Here is a 21,104-nt window from a genome sequence, read left to right on the forward strand (position 1 = left end):
GTAACCCAAAAGTAATTTAAACTGAATTCCAACTTCAGTTGCCATTTTCTGTTATGTAGAATATCATAAATTACATTGTTATTACTATACAAACCAATTCTTTGAAACAGAACACAGACTTATGTACACTACTTTTGACTGAATCAGAAAGATAAACTGTGTTACATGCAAATATTATAAGAATTACAAAATCTTCATATTTCTAAAGATTAACTTTATCTTCCATCTCATATACTTCTCACTGAGGTAATTTGCTGCTATTGAGAGCTAAGTCCACAGACTGAGTGGATGTTTTTGATGAAGCCTTAGCTCCTTTTCTACTCTTTTATCAGTATAGCCAAGGGAAGAAAAAATTGGCACCTCACCTAAGAATTGGTATAACCTGTTTCCAGATTTTTATAAGAAGATTTCCACAGTTCCCAAGACTTTATCATAATCTAAGATTTGATCAACAACTACACCCCATGGCAAAAGTATAAGGGATAGCTTTGCAGTGTCTGAAAATCACCAGGTTTGGAGTTTTATCACATCTTTCTTGCTCCACAGTGATGCACATTTCAGTTTCAGAACAGTAACACTGAGCATGCCTCATCAGGAAAAAAAAAAAATTGAAGAAAAATAATTTTCTAGGAACTGACAAGTTCCCCAACAAAACTTCCCCAACAAGTCCCCCAGCAAAACCATTTTATGGCTTTACTTCCCACTCAGAGACTGCAGAATGCCAAGAACTATATAAATAATTTCAAAGGAAAGGAAGCTGTACATACAACGAATTGATGATGTTGTATCAAATAAAGATTTGCACATTAATTTAAATAGGAGCAGAAAAATAGGTGCCAGCAAGTCACAATAAGATAGTGTTATAGTTTGAGCTAAACCATTAAAAAAGTTAGTTTTAATGATCATACTTCATTTAAGGTATCTATAGACCAGCTTTAATTTCTAGAAACCAGGTGAATATGTACAAGAGATACATTTTCTTACTCAATCCCCAAGTATGTTTCAAGAAAGTTTGGTGCATGTTTCCAAAGGTTTGGCATATTTGTGCAGACAGATTGGCACTGAAGATGTTCATCACACATTTGCTGTCTTCACCAAAACAATCCTTGAGATTTAACGGAACTATTAGCCAAATTCTGAGAAGCTGTTCACCTAAATAAAGAGTAATTGTATAACTACACAGGAACTCTGAGATCATACTAGAATACAGAGAGGGAAAATACAGCCTGACCAGCAACTTACAAATTTTTCCAATAGAGCATTGTAGGCCTTATCTAATGAGAAATAGCAAGTGAATTAACAAAATAGAGCTTTAAGATACAGAACATTACTGCAAATAATGCCAGCAGCAGAGGGGGTAGTCTATGACAATCATATGAGGGATTAATAATGGATTAAGAATAGTCACTGTATAATGAAATCTGAATCCAGATGAGCACTGACCACCCTGCTGCATAGCAATATACAAAGGTTATGAATAATTCAAACATATTGCATACACCTTACTGGGCAAGCTGAAGACCTTTTATACTATGAACATGCAACAGACCACAGTTTAGAGAAATAAAAGATCCAGACACAATATATATTTTAATTATCTTGACTCTGATAAGCTGATGTGGAAGTAATCCTCTCTAAGCTTATAAAGCTAGCTTGCCATACCTTAGCAATCAAATATAATTGAATTTATAATTAAGTTTAATTAGGTCAAATAATGTTTCAGCTATATTGACTATTAAACACATAATAAATGATCACTTTGCACTAAAAGCAATCAAAATTAATGAACTCTGGTCTAGTGTATGCAAATGTAGCGCAAGTCTGGGTACCTTTTCGTTTGTATTTTATACTGGGACAAATTTTAATAACTTGAAAGTAGACAGATGAGCAATAAGACATTTCCAGTTCAGTCAATGGTAAGTGGCTATTTGGCAGAGCTTAATTTTCAGTAATAATTGTTCTATAGAACAAAAATAAATAGCTCTTCTGAAATTTTACCTTATTTATGAAAGTGTTTTAAATGTTTAGTTCATCATGTATTTGTTATATGATTCTTCTCAAAATAACAACAACTTCCATGAGTTTACAACAGATCTGCATACAACCAATTGCAGAGGAGAACTGCAGACCACTGCCCTGACATTTTGTGGATGGAATTTTGCTCAAGTACAATTTTATTCTGAAAAGACCCAGTTTTATATTAGGTTTTACCAGCTTTTTGTTCTGGAAATCTCCTGAGTCACTTATGATTTTACAGCCATCCGAGGCACACAATATCATCACATTACAAGATTTCAGCTATGCAGTTACCCCCTTAGAACAGCCATTAAAAATGCAGTGCTGGTAAGTGCCTTGCTGAGTGCTCTGTGCAGTGATCTCCAGATAACAGTGTTCACCACCACCTTGCTCAGTGGGATGTATTAATTCTATTTAACAGCTATGGAATACAAGAAAGAACCAGCTGCCTGTGCCTGAGTAAGGAGCACAGCCCTGCAGTGCTGCACCAGGTTCAGGAGAAGGTTGCCCTGAATGAGGAACCACATTTCCATGCTGGGTTATGAGGAAAGAGCAGCAGTCACAGCAGCAACAAGGAGCAAAAGCACAGACAGAAATAATCCAGAAGCTGCTCAGAATTTAACTAAGGAGAGAATGTCTGCAAGGGGTGGAATATAGAGCAGGGCTCATTGAGGTGTTTTAAATGCAAAAAATACTTTGCCCTCTACGATCATTAAAGCTGTCTCAGTTTACATGCCCCAATTCCCCAGCCTTTAAAGAGACAGCACTAAAATGTGAAGTTTATGTAAGCCAGGTTAATTGCATAATGTCTCTAAATCATTGTGCCTACACAGATCCAGAAGCTATCACCATTCTAAGAGCACAAGCATGAAACACCACTGGCTGAGTTAGCTGGACAGACTGAAGTCCATTGACTGAGTGAAGCCTCCCAGTGGAGGCCAACATGAACAAAGCCATGTCAGATATCAGGCACATCTCCCTTTAAATAAACTCCTGACCACTGTGGCCTTGTCCATTCATGCACTCAGCCCTCACAGTCTGCTGGCCACATCTGTCACAAGTTATCACAAACTATTTGACATTGAGGAGATTTGCAAATCCACTTATTTAAGCTGGCAATAAAATGAGCCAAGTCCAACCAGTCAGTTTAGTAAGCCAGTTTATCAACTCCTGAAGCATCAATGCCAGTCCAGATCACTAAACAAATACAAAGATCATTTAACATGCTTAGTTTACCAGTCCTTGTCCTGAGTCAGCAAAGCTCCAAGCAGTGTTTCCTGTGAAAGGAAATTCTGTCAGTATGAGTTATTCCCTTGGAAAAGACAGGTATGTCTGGCAATGGTCAGTCACAAAAAAAAAAAAATTAGAACTATTTTTGTAAAAGGACTGTAGACACATGATGATGTAATTGGCAGGAGACCCATATGGATGTTGCTTTCCAAGGTATGAAGTAATCCAGTCATTAAATAGTTAATAGCTTCTTTCTTTGCCACCCCCACCCTCTCCTGGACAAAGGTGGCCACCACACACATGTACACAAACTGGACTGTCAGACAGTAAAAATGGCCAGATCTTTCCATTGCCAAGCACAAAAATGAGGTCCACCCCCGAGGTGATGCCTGTGAAACCAGCACAGAGGGAATGCACCACCAGCTTTTCACATCAGCAGCTCAGGGAGCTGCAGACCTGACCAGGCCAGGAGTCACTCAAACCAGACAGTGTGCTGCACAGGAGAGCCTAATACACTGATTTGTTATATACATACAATATTTAATAAAAAATAACCAATTTATTATTTGTAAAATTCTAATGATCTATCATTATCTCATTGAAAATCTGAACATGTAATAAGGAACACATGCATTCAAATTTTCATATTCTTAGGCCTGGAAAACAAATGCATTCACTGAAGATAGAAACAATTTGGCAGATCTTTTCAGGATATAAGAGAGTTGCTAGACAAAAAACCTGAACATTTAATTATTTACATCACACTATAATCCAAAGATTCCAATTAAGCATAGAGCCCTCATTAAGTAATTTCAAAACTGTCATTGCTTGGAAGAAAGGAAGGTGTTGCATTGGGCTAAGCAAAGTCTCCTGAGAAGGCCATGACAGGCCAAGGATGGATCTCAGGCCAGCACCATTTCCCCAGCAATAGTGAGAAAAAGCTGTGCATGTGAAAGCAGAGTAAACACCTGGTGACAGACACACAGTCTGCTCTCCCAGACTTAGAAATATGCAGCTTCAAGGGCTTCCTCAGATGGGTGGCTTCACTCAGTCTAACAGCTCTTGGCAGTTTTTCCTTCCATGAATTTACCCTATTTTTTTTTTTTTTTTGAACTCCTGCAAAACCTCTGGTATCCACAACACCCTGTGCCAGAACTGTGCCACTGTGTGGTGGCATCACTTTTGCTTTGGTAGGAACCTACAAACAGCTTTATTTTCTGCCTTTAGTCCAAAGGGAAGAAATACCCTTACACAGACCATTTCTCATGGAACTAATCACATGCCAATTTGTTCCCAGGATATTTGATTTCAGTTTACATAAGTTCCAGTATATTTGACTGTTTTTTAAACAGAAACTGTTTCAAACTTTTAATTGTCCTAGACACTTCTCACCCCTTTCTTCAGACCTCTCGCCATTTTTGGGAATTAGTTACTCTGTATGTGAGGCAACAGAGAAAGGAAAAGTGACCTTGCATAACACCACCACAGCTGGTTTCTGTGAGGTATGAACTGATTCTTTTTGAAATTTGCCATCACAAACATGAGACCAAAAGACAGACAACTCTCTGCCTTGTAACAGAAATCTTGAATTACCTATAATGTAAGCTATGGCTCTCTAAAACCAAAACCCAAAACACAAAAATACACATCTCTACTCAATATAAATAACATTTAAGCACACAGAGAGAACTAAATGCTTCCACAGCTAAGTATTCAGCCATGGGCTGTCAGATTCCAGCCATCCCTTTTGTGCCACAACATTCCACAGTGCAATTAGAAGACCCTCCAATGTTTCCCAAAACCACGAGACACTTGGTATTCAGTCTAGTTCCATTTTCAGCACTGTCTTTATCATTAATCATAAGAGAAATATGATATGAAAGGAAAAATAAAAGTTTATTTGCCATGTCTATGAGGCTCACAAAGGTGATAGTCCTTCTTTACTTGAGGGGATGATAATCTAATGGGCAGGAACACAAGTCACGGGAAAATGTAAACTCTTCCTGCCCAACTTGTTTTAATGTCAACACGACCTGGTTTTGATGGGCACACTTGAACCATTACCTGAAGTTAAAAATCCTGAGGGTGTTGTTCTAAATTCACATGCCAGGCACATTTCTTAACCAAAGGCACCCACCCTCTCCAAGTCACTTATCTTGACACTTACGTCTCCTGGCACAGCCAGAGGCAAACTGGCCCTAAGAGCAACTCCTGCCAGAGGGGAGGGCTCAGCCCATGCTGAACAGGAACCTGCAGTACTGCAATGTGCAGGAGCTCAGGGCAAGGTAAGCTCAGAGACACAAGAGACAATATAGAATGTACAGCACAAATCAATCAGCACTTCCTGGTAACAGAAAAAGGGGTGACAAGCTTGAAGTTATCTCAAGCAGAAAAAGAAAAATCAACTAATGTTTACATAAATTGTACATTTAAATAAACTGATCATTCTTCAAGATGCAATGCATACCCTTTATTTCCTCACAGGGTATTCCTCACCCTGGTGACCTGAGTGATTCTGAAGCACTCTAAGGAAAGATTCAAACTTCTTTACCCATTCATTTCTCACCCCTATTTTCTAACATAGACTCCAGCATTCATTTACATTGAAACAGTGAAATTCTTCCTTGATGACAGTGGGAAGAGTTTTCTTAACAGCCCTTCACACATTTTATTGACAAGATCCCTCTAAAGTAGGGATTTACAAATCTTTTAATGAAAATCCAAATTCAATGGTTTTATTAGACATTGTCTTACAGATCAATATTTAGTGAATTACTTTATCTCTTCTCAGATTCATGTTTGTTTTGGCAAAAATCATGGTTACATAAAAAAGCAATACTAAGAAAATAATAGTTTATAAATGTTAGGTGGTATTTAATAACTGCAAATGAAAGACATTGCTATTATTATTGCTGTATCTATTGCTGATCAGAAAACCACAAACCTCACTCTGCTCAGTGCTCTGTCTGTATTTCCATGGAGCAAACTCAGAGCTAAGATCACATTAGAACACTCTCCCCCAGGAATTCTATCAGCAGAAATTGTCCCCTTCAAGCAGTATTTAAATCTTTAGCTATTAGCCAAAGGAGAAGCTATATTTATCCAAGTATTTCTACAGCAGTGTAACAGATTCTACACAAGGAAATTTTACCTAATTGTCCTAATCACCCAAGAATTAAATACACACTTCTCCCAGAAACATAAAAATAGTTAAACCCAACATTTTCCATTTTTAGAGTTAAGCATCTAAAAACTATCAATTTGTCCAAAATAATAATAAATAGTCAACCATTTCCAATTTTCCCTGAAGAATAACAATTCCTTTCAAACTCCTTTAAAGGAATGACAATTCCTTTGAAGTTGGGCCCAATGTCAGGTCTGATGGGATGAACTAACATTTAAGTATTAGCTCACAGACAAGGTCAGGCTACTGTGGGTTTATGATTTCCAGAACAGTGCTGGATTCCACCCAGCTCACTTGAAGTGCCTGCAAGAGCTGCTGTTTGTCTGCAGCCATCCAGGCAGGTGAGCCCTTAAATGTAATTAATACTTCAAAGAACAGGTGTACTTCAAACCAAAATTAACATCTGATCATTAAAGAAACCACAGCACTAGGTTTGACACTTGCTAATAAATAAAACTCTTAAAACAAGCAGTGTTGATTCTCTATTTTTTCCACAATGTTTTCTGTCTGTACTATGTGAGAGGTCTACAGAAAAGGAAAACTGGTTCAACAGCTGACTGTAAAAAGAACACTGCAAATATTGATGAAAACACTGAACAGAAGGAATGGCAAATCTTCCTACCTCTATTTTAGTTCCATGACTTTGAAACTGTAACTTCAAGTGTACCTTTATGTCACAAGTTTACAGGAAAAACAACACACATTGCTGCTTACTGCATAATTACCCTCATTAATACTTTGATTCAACACCCACCATAATCAACAAAGAGTTTGGTTCCTACAGCTTGCATTAACCACCACTGACAACTGAAATGGAATTTCTCATACACCCATTCAACAGTATAAAAGGTCTATATTTAAATCCTGCATTCACACAGCCCTTTTATCATGTTAAATATTTACTAATAAGAGATTCAATGCTTTACAATAAACTGTCATTATGACATCATTTTACTTTTAAAGGTTTAATACAGAAAATGAGAGAAGCAATATAACAAACTTTTTTTCATAACAAGCAGAACAAGTTATTCGTGCTATGTATGAAAACAACACAGCTGAGAAGATGGAATAGGCTTATTTCAGAATACTCTTAACAGCCATATTTTAGTTTCAGGGGTAGAGAGGGAGGGCAAAAAAGAGAATTAAATTACTCACACTTGTATCCAGGCTGCAGATACTGATTGTATCTTCATCTTGAGTACTCTGTTTCCGTTTTTTCTGTAAAGCAAAATGAAAAGAAAGCTCAGTTTTGATGAACAATAGCAACTGCCTTTGGTTTGATCCCAAGGCAAGTACACATCATGATGTCATACACATAAATATATGTGTATATATATTTAACTTACTCTCATTATCATTATAATCACCATGTATGTGAATATAAACTCTCTTTTCACAAGTTGAAAAGCTACCTATTAGCACATAGTGAATTAAATGCTGTTCCTTTTCTGCTCAATATGTTCACTGCAATTAAGAAATTTAGTTCTAACTAAAAGCATAAGTAATTACTCCATGTTGTAAACTGTATTTTGGCACTTGATATGAACTTTTGTAACCAGTAAGACTGTTAGGAAGAGAAACTCACATTTTGTGCTGAAAGCCTAAACATAAGATTTTTCAAGGGCTACCTTTAGCAATCAAGTCCTATCCACAGTGAATATAAAAGGTGAAATGTACTGCAGGAATCACATGAGTGCATGTTAGGGTTTCACTCTCCATATCAGTGATTACATTCTGCTCCATATTCAGGTTTTGGGTTTGCAAATGGCAAGCCCTCCCTTGTGTCATTTCACAGGTTCACCACAAGATTAATCTTCATGCACTTCAAATAAGTGTGAAATGTCATTTAACAGAGCTCTGCCTTGTCTACCAGGCCAGGAAGCTTCAGGAAACAGGAGAAGTCACAGAATATATATATGGCTCTTATTTATCCAGCTGTGCTGTCTTCCACTGTCAACCAGAGATGAGCAGTAACACATAATCATAGCTGGGATTTAATTTCCAGTCTACAGAAGTGAAAGATGAACAATTTAAAGACCAAAAACCCCACAGATGCCATACAGAGTTCATAGGTTATGGGATGTCCAAAGCTCAGCTAAAAGGTAGAAGCTGCACACAATGAAGGTATTCCTTATTTAATTAAAAACAAAAGGTAGAAAAATTCTATCTCCCCCATTCCCAGTGTCCGTGCCCCCAGCTCTTGTGAAGCCCAGTGAAACAATTTCAAATCTACAAGGTCAAGCATGTGGTTTCTGAGAACTGTTTCTTTGATGAGAAAAGATAAGGAATACTTATCACAAAATCCAGAAGTTTTGATTTCATACTTTTAAAACTAAACCCTTAGTGTTGAAATCTTTTATGTTTACTCACTGGTTTTCAGCAGATCTTTGACTCATTTAAATACAATTTTGCTTTTTTTTTTCAGAAAATAACTTCTGATACTTTTTTAAAACAATAATTCCAAAGTCAGCAACAGCTGTGTTTTAACATCATTATTATCCAGAAACTGGACCACGAGTTCTGTCACCACATTATACAGTCAGAAGTGTTTTATTCTTATTATTCTTATTATTTCTTAATATTTCTTAATATTCTTATTATTAAGAAAGTAATTCTTCACCCTCAGACTAAGCACAATCAAATCCCTTTTACTGCTACAGTATGGATTATTAGTAACAAGTTAAAGCACTGACTAGAACACAGAAATTTCTGGACCAGACCACACTGAGCTATGAACTGAGCTACGTTTGCTCATCCTGCATCAGTCTTTTGTAAGGTTTGGTTTTTTCCCCCACAGGATAAACTAATCTGAATTACTATTCTTGGGCTAGCAAATGTGAATTCATTGTGAAAAACACAAATCAGGGATGAGATCTGTCAGGTCAGTACTTTGCCCAGAGAGTAACATCTCCTAAGATTCTAGTTACAGACCAGAACATGTTGCAGAGTGTTTTTCAAGCCTAATTAGAATTCTGAGGACCCAAATGCATGCATCATTCATTTGTACTCAAAAATCATATATTGATTCTTCTTAAGTCTACACCAAGTCTTTACTTTACAAAAAGAAATTATAAAACTAAAAAGTACCAGCCCTCCAAACAGTGGACGTAGGTTAAGTAAAAATGAAAAGCATTTGGATTTGGAATACAATGCTGGAATACAGCTTTCTACAAGAGAAGGGTAAATTAAAATTGTGCATGGACCTGGTGTACCCGAGTCTACACTAACTGATGCTTCCAGTGCATGGATGGGCAGGATGCAACTGCATCCACAGCTTGGGATGGTGTTGCTTTAAATCTGACACTTTAGGCTTAATTTCACTGCTAATGGAGTGTGACAAATGGCCACACACACAACAAATGGGCAGCTCCTTTGTTAAACAACCAACTATGAGATTCTGACTGCAGTCACATGGTTACAGATTAACACAGAAGGTGGCACTTCCAACACTGGCCAGCTCTGAGGAAAGTGGGTTGAGACTATAAATTACATAATATGAAATAATAGGCAAGGCCACAGGATTAAAGTGAACTTGAATGAGGCAGGAGATGGTTTTACTGCAGAGGGAAGGTTACACAACAACTGTGTGTGGGCTCTAACTGCTCTGGGTCCAAAACACAGAGGTACCATGGCCAAAGCAGTGGCCATGAGGACAAACATCCATGGCAGGGCTATTCAGGTAAAGCACAGCACAAAATGGAGTCAGCAGGAATTAAAATACTTGTATCTTATTTAAAAGCAACATTTTTGATTATATAGTAAACATCAATATACTCCTGAGTTGATACAAATCAGTAGCAACTGTGATGTACAGACCAAAAGCAATGAAAAGATAAAAATAAAGCGTAGGAAAAGCAATTACATATTGAGTAAGTCAGGGACAGCCTCCACAAAATAGATCTCTTGCTCTACCCCATACTTCACTGTGTTAATCAAAGGATCATTCCTCACTTTATTTTAGATCTTCTGCTTACTGAAAAGTACTACACACTTAATATAAAAGCTACTGAATATGAAATGTTATCTGGAAGCTTGCAAATATTATACTCATTATGTTCTCTGTGAGGCACAGTGGTTATGCAACACCAGTCATTTCAAATAGAAATTGTTAAATATTAACCAGGGCAGGCAAGATTAATGATTTAATATTTCTGAGACTTTCAAGAGCTATTATCATTGTATAAGTGGGGGCAGAACTCCATGGCAAAAAAAAAAAAAAGGCAATAATTGAGCTACCAGATCATAGATAAATTTCTTTGCCCATAATAAGTGGATTAGAAGCAAAGATTGCTGTGGATATTGTGCAGGGAGCATAAGGTGCTCATTAAATTAATCCCTGCTCTTTGTGAAGATCTTTTCCCCAAAGGGGGTTACAAGTCCTGTCTCAGCTGTCATAGCACAATGCAACTGACCCCTGAATCTGCCTGTCCCACAAAATCACCCCTTGATTCTTGCTCTGCATTTTCTGTTTTAACCCACATGGCACATGAAGCAACACAAGCCTCTCCCCAAAGCAGCCCAGCAGCTCAGCCTGGTGCAGCAGCCTCTGGCAGAGCCCAGGGCTGGGTGAGGAGGCACAGCAGGGACCAGCAGGGCAGGCTCAGTCCCCCAGCATCCCCAGCACACTCTGACAGGAGAATGTCCCCCTGCAGCAGTGTGGCACTGACCACAGAACACACTGGTAACCCCACACTGGGCTGTGGGCAATGGCAAATGCCACCCTGGTAACCCCACACTGGGCTATAGGCAAATGGCAAATGCCACCCTGGTAACCCCACACTGGGCTGTGGGCAATGGGCAAATGCCACACTGGTAACCCCACACTGGACTATGGGCAATGGGCAAATGCCACCCTGGTAACCCCACACTGGGCTGTGGGCAATGGGCAAATGCCATCCTGGTAACCCCACACTGGGCTATAGGCAAATGGCAAATGCCACCCTGGTAACCCCACACTGGGCAATGGGCAAATGCCACCCTGGTAACCCCACACTGGGCTATGGGCAACGGGCAAATGCCATCCTGGTAACCTCACACTGGGCTGTGGGTAATGGCAAATGCCACCCTGGTAACCCCACAGTGGGCTATAGGCAAATGGCAAATGCCACCCTGGTAACCCCACAGTGGGCTATAGGCAAATGGCAAATGCCACCCTGGTAACCCCACACTGGGCAATGGGCAAATGCCATCTGACCACAGAGTGTCTGTTTATCATAATTTGTATGGGCATGAACCAGACTAAATTGAAATACATTATGATGCTGTTTGCCTTGCTGGGAAAAGAGGAAAGCTTGGAACACTTTGATAACTTTCTCTTGCACAGTATTTAGAGGCCTTAAAAAACAGGCACCCATCTGTATGAAAATAGTAGCAAGTACATGTTATGATGAGAAATGTCTGTATTTTCTGACTGACCACACAGGTGCATTACCTGCATCTGAAAATGAACCTCTGGCTGAAAAAGCTTTTCCTATCATAATTTTGAATCCTAATGTTTGTGATACTGTTTCCCAAAAGGCTGTGCCTACATCCACAGTTACATGACTTCCCGGCCTTGACACAGCAGGAAAGAGCTGCTTTCCATAATTATCTCACAGGAGATGAGAAGGTAAGATATCCAATTATATATTAAAGTATTGATTTCATTAAAGCAATTAGAGCAATAAGACATTATTCCTTATTCATATAAGGAAGGCTGGATTAACATAGTGCCCATCACAAGGTTTTAATTATCAATACCACAGATTTATACTTTACCACCTGGGAGATGAAATGCAAAGATGCACAAAAATAGCTTGAAAAAACCCATCCTGTGATGGGGAAGGCAATGCTTTTCAGAAGAGCTGCTGACTTTTGTTAAATCATCTCTCCATCCTAGATGCTTAGAAATGGGTCTGCACACAGACTGGTACCAAAACAAATAACAGTTCAAGATAATGTATTTGCATAGGCACATCATACCCTTAGGCCTTCTTAGTCAGAGACAGACTCATTTCAAAACCAAACACTAAAAAACTTAAAGATTTTTTCATACCAAAATCCATTCTAATGAAACAGACTTTTCCCATGTCCCCAACACAAAAAGTCCAAAACAAAGAAAAATTAGAAGCCTGTATTTCAGATTGTTTTCATATGAAAATATTTTCTAACACAGCCTTTCCAGAACATACACCTGAACACACCTCAATACTGCTAACTGGAAGAAAATAACTTTTAAATAACAATTTTATGATTTCAATAAATGTAAATAAGTGCATATATACACACCTACACACATATAAAAATATATACATATTTTAGGTATACATACATATAACAAGTGTGTGCGTATATATATATATATATATATATATATATATATATATATATATATATATACACACTTGCAATAATACAGAAAAGGGAAACCATTTAGCTAACAAAGTTTTGTATCATTTTTATGTTGAGAAGAAGGGAGGAAGAGATTCACTACTCTGGGCTTTATGTTCCTGTCTAGCTTATGGCACACTTTTATCAAGGACAATATCTGTATCAGACTAAATTAAAAGACAAAAGTACCCAAAGACAAACAATTTGAAGAGATCAGGTAGAGCAAAGATAAAAATCAAAAGGGATTAATGTGGAAGGATGGGAAAAAACTGATCAAAGACTTAATAAAAAGTCAAACATCACAGGCCAGGTTTAAACCACAGTCCAAAGGGTGGATTCTGTCGGCATGAAAAGCAGCATTATTACATTATTGTTTTTCTTTTAATTTTAGAAAGTAATCAGTACCTCCTTAGCCAGCTGAGAACCCCTCTACATCTACAAGGATCCTTCCCACCCAAAGGCTGATGATGGCTTTATGCCCCAGGAAACACAGCTGGTGTTGAAGCAGCTCAGAATAAGGCAGGAGCACATAATTTCTTTAGAGAAAGACATCAAATCACAACAATAATCCAGACTTCCATGTGAATTTCTAGTCACATTTTTATCACAAATTTTATACAACTTTTATTAAAATCCATTTAGCCTATAAATTCTATTGACGTGTAATTATTTTTATCAGCAACATGCACATGTGTATACTAAAATATATATGTGCACTTCTAAGCACCCTTCTAATTCTTCAATCTCTAACATGTACAGATGCTGGTAAATTCAAAAGAATATTCAGACACTACAATTCTCATTCTTTCTTCGTTGTAGCTTGTCAGTGCATCCACACCCCTCCAACCAACACAGGGATCTCTCTTCAAAAATCCCTGAAAAGTACCACTTGCTAAGACCATATTTATTCTTTTAATGACTCCAAAAATTTCAGCTGCTGTTGCTTCTGTGTTACAAGATCTGTTTCAAGTTTTCATTGCTTCCATTTCAAACCACATTCAAATGTGATTTGAAAATTATCAAGCTCCCAGTTAGTTACACCACAGAGTATGGAGGACTCAGTGAGGACAGAGTCCAGTGATGAGGCACAAATAGTACAAAACAGATGTCAAGAGGAATGCAAAAAGGCAGGCATAGGGTGAAAAGAGTGAACTACAAACTGGACTGCTTCAATGTTTCAATTCTCCTAGCTAATTTTAAATGTTTCCAAAAGTTTAACAGATGATACAGCCAGCAAACAGAAAAGTTAAAACATTTCAGTTTAATCTTCCTAATACAAGAGGAAAACCAGCCTAAAAGCCAGCATTTTTCTTTCCTGGTGTTATTACTAAGTTAATGAAATATGCCTTGGATCCAGCCTAATTACTAAGCAAGAGATTAATAACCTTCTGTTAAGGTTACTTGAATGATCACTAATTTAACATTTCCTGCTACAGGTGATGGGCTACAATCCCACCAAGCAGAGTTCAGAAGAGAACCAGAAGAGACAGCAGTGGTGTTGCACTACCCAGCTTCAAGCCAGACTGATACTGAAAAAAAGAGTAAGCCTCACATGGGATTAGACACTTTCCATCATATCAGACTCCTGCTCACTGGCATTAAAGCATGTAAAATGAAATAAAGGCAGAGAAGACACAAAAAAGTCCCCAAAAAAACAAAAAAAAACTTTAAAAAACACCCTGGAGCCTGGCTGATATAATGCAGTCTGTATTGCAGGAGAATGTGACATATTAATGACACAAACAGCTCAGTGTGCAATCCCCAACAAGAAATATCTGCATTTCCTGTTGATTACAGGGCTTGGTTACAAGATAGCCAATTTCAGTTTCACAATAAAGTGACAACTCACTCTCTAGAGTTTAAGCCCTTTCAGAAAGAGATGGATCTTCTTCCACCTTTAAAGGTCAGCCCTCTTGGCCTTCACCACAGCCTGTCACTCACTTTTCTGCCAATACCTGTGAGCCTCCCTGTTCATCTCCCTCTTCTGCAGCTGTATCACCAACAAGAGTTGAGGGATGAGGAGACAAAAACATCTTAAAATGAGTTTTCCCAGAGCATGATGCCTTTTCTAGCTGAATAATGCATCATGTATGTTTTTGGAGACCATAATCCCAGAATAGTGAATTCTAACACAAAAATTTTTGAAGTCCAGAACTTGCTACCCTGCATTTCAGTATCACATTTCTTTATGTTATATTGGCAAAAGGAACTTGCAATCAAAAATTATTTAGCACTATAATAAAACTGGTTTTCATGTATATTTCCAGGGCCCTCTCCTGTTTGGAATACCAGAGACATTCCAGGTTTCATTTTCTCAGGAGTGACACAAAGTCCTTACCATTACTGCTTTTAAGGACAAAGTGCCAGGGATGACCAGACTGCACAGTCTGCACTGTGACTGGACCCAGCATGGACAGTCCAGCTTCCCACCCTGCCCATATTCAGCTGGCAGGAACCCTGGATACCAGTGCTAGGAACAGGACTTGCTTGTTCCTGATATTCCAAAAAAAAAAACAAACAAATGAGAAAACAGACTCTGCTCTGTTAGGGCACAGCAAAAACTGCAATGGAGGTGAGGTCATCTGTGCCACTGATGACTTTCACACTTTTCAAGCCCTTCCAGGAGTCATCACATCTCTGCTGGCCAAGACGGCAGCTCCTTGGCAGCCTCCCCTCGGCACAGCCAGCAGCTCTGCTCTGCTTGTTGTGATGGATTGGAGATTTTCCGGCCAGTGTAATGTAAAAGGAACACCGAAGTGAACAATGAAATGAAAGTTATATTCAATGTGTTTAACATCAACAACAGGAAATGGGTGTGCATGTACGGGATGCTGTAAGGACAAGGATTAGCACAGCTTTGTTTGAGGACTGGTATTTACTTTGTCTTTATTTAACCTTCTTCCTTCCCCGTTTTTGGAAGACAGAGGAGAGGACCAGTAACTGGAATCTAGTACAGTTAAATACACTGACACTTCTGCAAACTTTACTGTAAAGTCCAAACCAAATTCAGCTAAATATGTCACATTTATTTCTTCTGCACAGGAGGTTTTCGTTGTGTGAGAATCCTTTCTCAGCCAAAATCTGAACACTCCTATATAAGTTATGCTTCTAATTAACACAATCAATATCTAATGATTTTAACCTCACCAAATATATACATAAAAAATAAGATGCAATGTGAAAGAGTCCACACACTATTTAGATTCAGCTTCTGTTCTTCTTTCAAACACTTTTCAGCTGGGATCTATCAGATCCAGTTCTGTATGTCTCCAAGTAACACAACCAGTCAGCATGCAAACATCCCTGGATTCCTTAGTCTTCAGCAAGCTGAGGTGATGAATTTGCAGCTCCTGGCCTTGTATGTTTGTGCTGAGGGAGTTTAGCATAGGATTGGTTGTAAAAGCAAGAATAATCAAAGTTGGGGTGTTTTAATGCTCTAATTCTATCCTTAAAGGTTTTGTGCACTTGCAGGACACATCACATCACAGAATCCCATGGGTTGGAAAATCCCTCTAAGATCACCAAGTCCAACCTTTAACTCAGCACTGCCAAACCACCACTAACTCACAACGACACAACTACATGGCTTCTAAACACCTCCAGGAATGGTGATTCCACCACTGACCTAGGCAGCCCATCCTCATGCCTAGCAGTGCTTTTAGTGAAGAAATTTTCCTTAATGCCCAATCTAAACATTCCCAGGTGCAACCTGAGGCTCTTTCCTCTTGTCCTGTCACTTGTTACCTGGGAGAAGAGACTGACCCCACCTGGCTACAGCTTCCTATCAGGTGTTGTAGAGCCATAAGGTTTCCATATCCCTGATTTGCCTTGCACTACAGCCCCCTGCCTTGATCACATATTTCTCAGAACTTCAAAGTACAGTTTTAGTCAACATACACACAAATATTTTGAAATAACTTGGATTCCTAAATGAGAGGATTTTTTAAAGTTTTCCAAGAAAGGATGTTGTAAACTGGGGCTGAAGCTGCAAAATCTGAGATCACATCTGTTCACTGGTGTCCCTAATGGGCTACTCTTATTCACATATTAACAGTCCAAAATCAAAGCTCAACACAAATCATTAAGGACAAACAAGTACTAAATGCAAACCACTGCAACACATAAGACAGGAAAGTTTTTATACAGCAGTTTGAAATGACAGATTTTAACTCTATACTTTGTTCTACTCTTGATGAACACGATAATCAGGAAGCATTTATCCCCAAAATATCTAATCTCAATCTCCCATGCCATGAAAAAAGCCCATTTCTTCCCATGTTGCACTTGGCAAAAACAGAGAACTAGTGCCCACTCTGCAATTGTCTACACACACTCAGATAAGCCTATACTCACATCTTTTCTATACACAAGATGCACTGAATATTTTAAACCTCTCTCAAAGGCTGTATTTTCTACAGTTATTATCAACCTGGCTGCTTTTCTGTCCACATCTCTTTAAACTGCAGTGTCCATAACAGCACCCAGTTTTCCAGGTGATACCACACCCACATGCTACCGAGCAGAATCATGCTGCAGTGTAAGTACAGTGTGAGTAGGATGTGTCACCGCTTTCACTTTGACAATGGAGACAATAATGCATCTCGCTATAAATATTCCTCTTTAAGCCCTAGGATCAGCAAAAATTCACATTTTCAGGCTAGGAGACTCAGGTAGAGATGTTTACATGGGTATGACAGATAAGCAGAAGCAAAGACCTAAACCCATCACCCTGCAGCAACAAACAATGAATACAGAGAGAAAAATAAGCTGTCCTCCATCCCATTGGGAATAGCAGAGTATGTTACCTCCACTTTTAGTAAATTTCTTCCCTTACACAAGGAAACATTCCTGCCAAGCAACATTTTGCTTTAATCAATACCCAATCTTAAGTCCTGGCATGCTTGGAAGGAGTGTGTGCGCAATTCCAACTTACACACAAACAATACAAAGTTCCATGATCCCGATTCACACTTACCTGATGATGCACAAATAAGCAGCACCACACCATGAGTTATTTGTATTGTACTCAGACTTTAGCAGGTTTCTCAACTTCCAGTGTGACAGTGGAAAGCCTTGGCTACAAAGGAGCCCCTCTGTCTGTCCCTCAGTTTTCGGCAGGAACTCCTCCCCATGCAGCCTCACCGTTTGCTCTCGCTTCCTGTCATGCCGTGCCCTGCAAGTCTCAGAAGCTGATCTCCACTGCTGTGTCTATCTCTGTTGTGGTTTTTCTCTCACAGGCTGGTTCCCAATAATATTTTAAACAGACAAAAGTGTTTTACAAATGGCCAATAAGTGAACAGCACCAGTATGGTGAAGGTAAAGATATCACTAACAGGTTTCTAAAATAACAGGCAGGTGTTTGGGAACTCTGAGCCTCAGTAACTGAAACAATCCACCTCCACCTGTGCAATTCTTACACAGCAACAGGCTTTAAACTCAAGAGCACACAACTATGTCCAAATGCAGATGTCTGAGCACACAAAACTGCTGCTAGATACTGGGCAGAACTTTTAAATATTTATTTTACACATTTTTTTTTTTAGCATTTGAGAAGCAATGTGTTTAGGCGAAGTTTTTTAAGGGAGGCATAATGGTAAAAATTAAGAACTGATTGTTTTATGAATCAGCCCAGAGTAAAGGAGCAAAGATAAGCATGGCAAAGCATCCTAATTTTATGTGTAAGGACAAGTGCAGACTTTGATTTTATCCCTAGAAATTCAATATAATTACAAAGAATTACACCTCACTCTTGATCTGCCCCTATCCTATTTAGTCTTCCATTACTAGCTCAGATCTACAAACATGGAGCTGGTTTTGCTATAAGCAGAATTCTGCATTCTTCCAGTGGGCAAGAAAGTAAAAAAAAGTTTAATTTGGGTAGCAAGATAACAGCAATTCAAACTTCATCTTTAAAGAAAACAAGTCCTTAGTGAGCTGGTGCAATCTTTCTTCAGAATAAAAAATTTCTGCTGAGCTTGGAGGAAGAAGATAAAGGTGAAACTGATACCAGTGAGCAACCAGTTCCTTTGAGAAGAGGAGGCACGACATCTCTGCAGACAGAACATACTAACTGAAGGATCTTTCAGAAAGCAGACATTTTAGGCCAAGACTTAAAAATTACTGAAGTACATCACTCTTGGTGAATGCTATTGGCCTGTCTTCTCTGCCCAAAAGTGAGGCAAAACCCAACCTAGCCACCTTCTTTTCAGACCCTGCCCTCAGAATATAGTACACTTTTCCAAGGAAATACATATAAACTCTGTATGTAAGCCTACAATATTTTTCAAGTATTATTTAGTCTCTATTAATTTAAAGTTATTTCTTAAATAATCTTTTATCCCATAAAGAAAACTCTAATCCTCTGCTATCAGAATTTGGTAACACCTGACCCAGAATCAAATACAGGAGTGCATTTTTTTTCAAGTGTTTTGATATCCACAGCTCTTTAATTGCACCAAAGATGAAGATAGGTAGGCAGGCATTTCTCAATCAGATTTCCTGGTAACATTTGGATTTCTGTATTTCACTTCCTGGAGACCACAACACCTAAAGACTTGAACTTGCTGTACTTCTTTCTATTTGCACTTGCACTACTCCTTAGGCTGCCTATAACCACCTGCCTCAACAGCCATCAGAATTTAAGAAGCCTAAAGGCAGATACCACAGATTTCAGCTTTCTGTCAGGTTTTTTTCTCTTCAAACTAATAAACAACATTTAAAGCCTTCTGGCCCCCTGCTTTTATCAATCAACACAAATTATTGGGATGGCAAAACCTGCTTTCTAAGGTCTGAGGGAAGAAAACATTTTATCAGTGGTTTTTCCCTGCAGTTGCACAAGGATCACCTCCAAGGTACTCTGCACTTTGCTGACAGTAGCATCAAGGGTGTCCATCTGAAAAAGTGCCTCTGGAACTTACATTTTAGACAGCCACACAAGTACCAAGGAAGGAAATACAAGATACCCTGTCTAGATTCCAGACAGCAACTTCTTCCAAAGAATGAGGCCCAAAAATCAGAACTGACAAACTCGGAATGTGTAAATACACAAAAGCTGCTCCTTTGGTCCCCATGCAGTTAGAGCAGTTCTGTCCAGTCCAACCAAACATGAAATGAAACAAGGCAGCACCATGAACACAGGATCAAATAACCAGCCAAAAAATCTACAAAGCTGAGTAAAGGGAATTAAATATTGCTGCAACTATAGTTTTCAAGAACAAAGGATGAACACCAGCTATTCTTTTTTCCTTTTTTTTTTTTTAATTAAAACAAATAAATCTGACAACACTGTTTCAGAAAGTTTCCTGCCTCAGTATTCTCACTGGTAAAATGCCCACAGCACTGTGGTGGCATAAGGCTGAAGCCTGTCCAATGCCTGTAACCAGCAGCACATCACAAGTCTCTATTCACACAGCACACAGACAGTTTCCAGTTGCTGTGTCAAAAAACACAGCAAAATGCAAGCAAAGCTACCTAAGCAGGTTCACTGTGGCTTTCTTTTCCAGAGTTCTTAAAATTACAGATACTACAAATAGAAAAATAAATATATAAAATCCTTCTTCCAGGGCAATATCCTACTGCTGCAACCAGGTATTTCACTGCACAAAGGGGAACACATGCATCTCAAATGCTCTGAGGTTTGACCTTGCTCTTTCCAAGGGCTGGGAGAGACACTCACTGGTAGCAAATTCCCTGCAAGACATCCAAATTTGCCCATCCCATCTCCCTTAGTACAAACCACTGAGTTTGTAGTTTCTCCTGTATTCTCCCAGAGATAAAGATCAAAGGAAAGCTCAGATGATGCTTCCCAGAATGGGGAAAAGATTGCCATGATTTGTTCAAGACATTTAGAAGACAATTTTTATTTTTTCTGAGAATATTTTTTTTTTCTTTTTGTAGTAGTCCAGAAGCAAGGGCCACACCAAACCGCACCAGCCACTGCCCAGCTGAGGAGCCTCAGGAAGCCCTGCAGCTCTCTCCCATCTCCTCCCAGTGTCCTTGCAGTCAGGACATGCAATCTAATCTTCTTAGGATCAGCACAACTGCCCTCATTCCGTGACCTCTGCACAAGGCTACAGCTCTGCTTTGGACTCCTGGAAGGCTCTGGGAGGACACACGGTTTGTTGAAACTTATGACTGCTACCTCTGAGAATATTTAAGGTTGTGAACTACTGAAAACAGTACTTGGAAAAGAATTAAGTTTAGCAAACTCAGTGAGGAGCCTGCTGGCACAGAGACAGATTGAGACTGTTTTCTCATTGTGCATTATGAGTGTTTTAAGAATGCTAAATTTAACTCTCTCTGAAAG

General features: G+C 38.8%; 1 protein-coding gene across 3 annotated transcripts in view; it reads right to left on the reverse strand.

The window, feature by feature from the left end:
• ARHGEF3 (Rho guanine nucleotide exchange factor 3) overlaps positions 1 to 21,104 on the reverse strand; it is a 107,879-nt gene that overhangs the window by 44,127 nt on the left and 42,648 nt on the right. For 2 of the 3 annotated variants that reach the window (XM_063164682.1, XM_063164680.1), the window contains one exon: positions 7,586 to 7,648. In XM_063164682.1, coding sequence (XP_063020752.1) covers positions 7,586 to 7,648 — 63 coding nt within the window. Of the gene's footprint in view, positions 1 to 7,585; positions 7,649 to 17,774; positions 17,900 to 21,104 lie in introns of those variants that run through there. The other variant, XM_063164684.1, reaches the window with a different exon arrangement.

The sequence above is a fragment of the Melospiza melodia genome, chromosome 10 (assembly GCF_035770615.1).
Source record: "Melospiza melodia melodia isolate bMelMel2 chromosome 10, bMelMel2.pri, whole genome shotgun sequence".
NCBI classification, from domain to species: Eukaryota; Metazoa; Chordata; class Aves; order Passeriformes; family Passerellidae; genus Melospiza; species Melospiza melodia.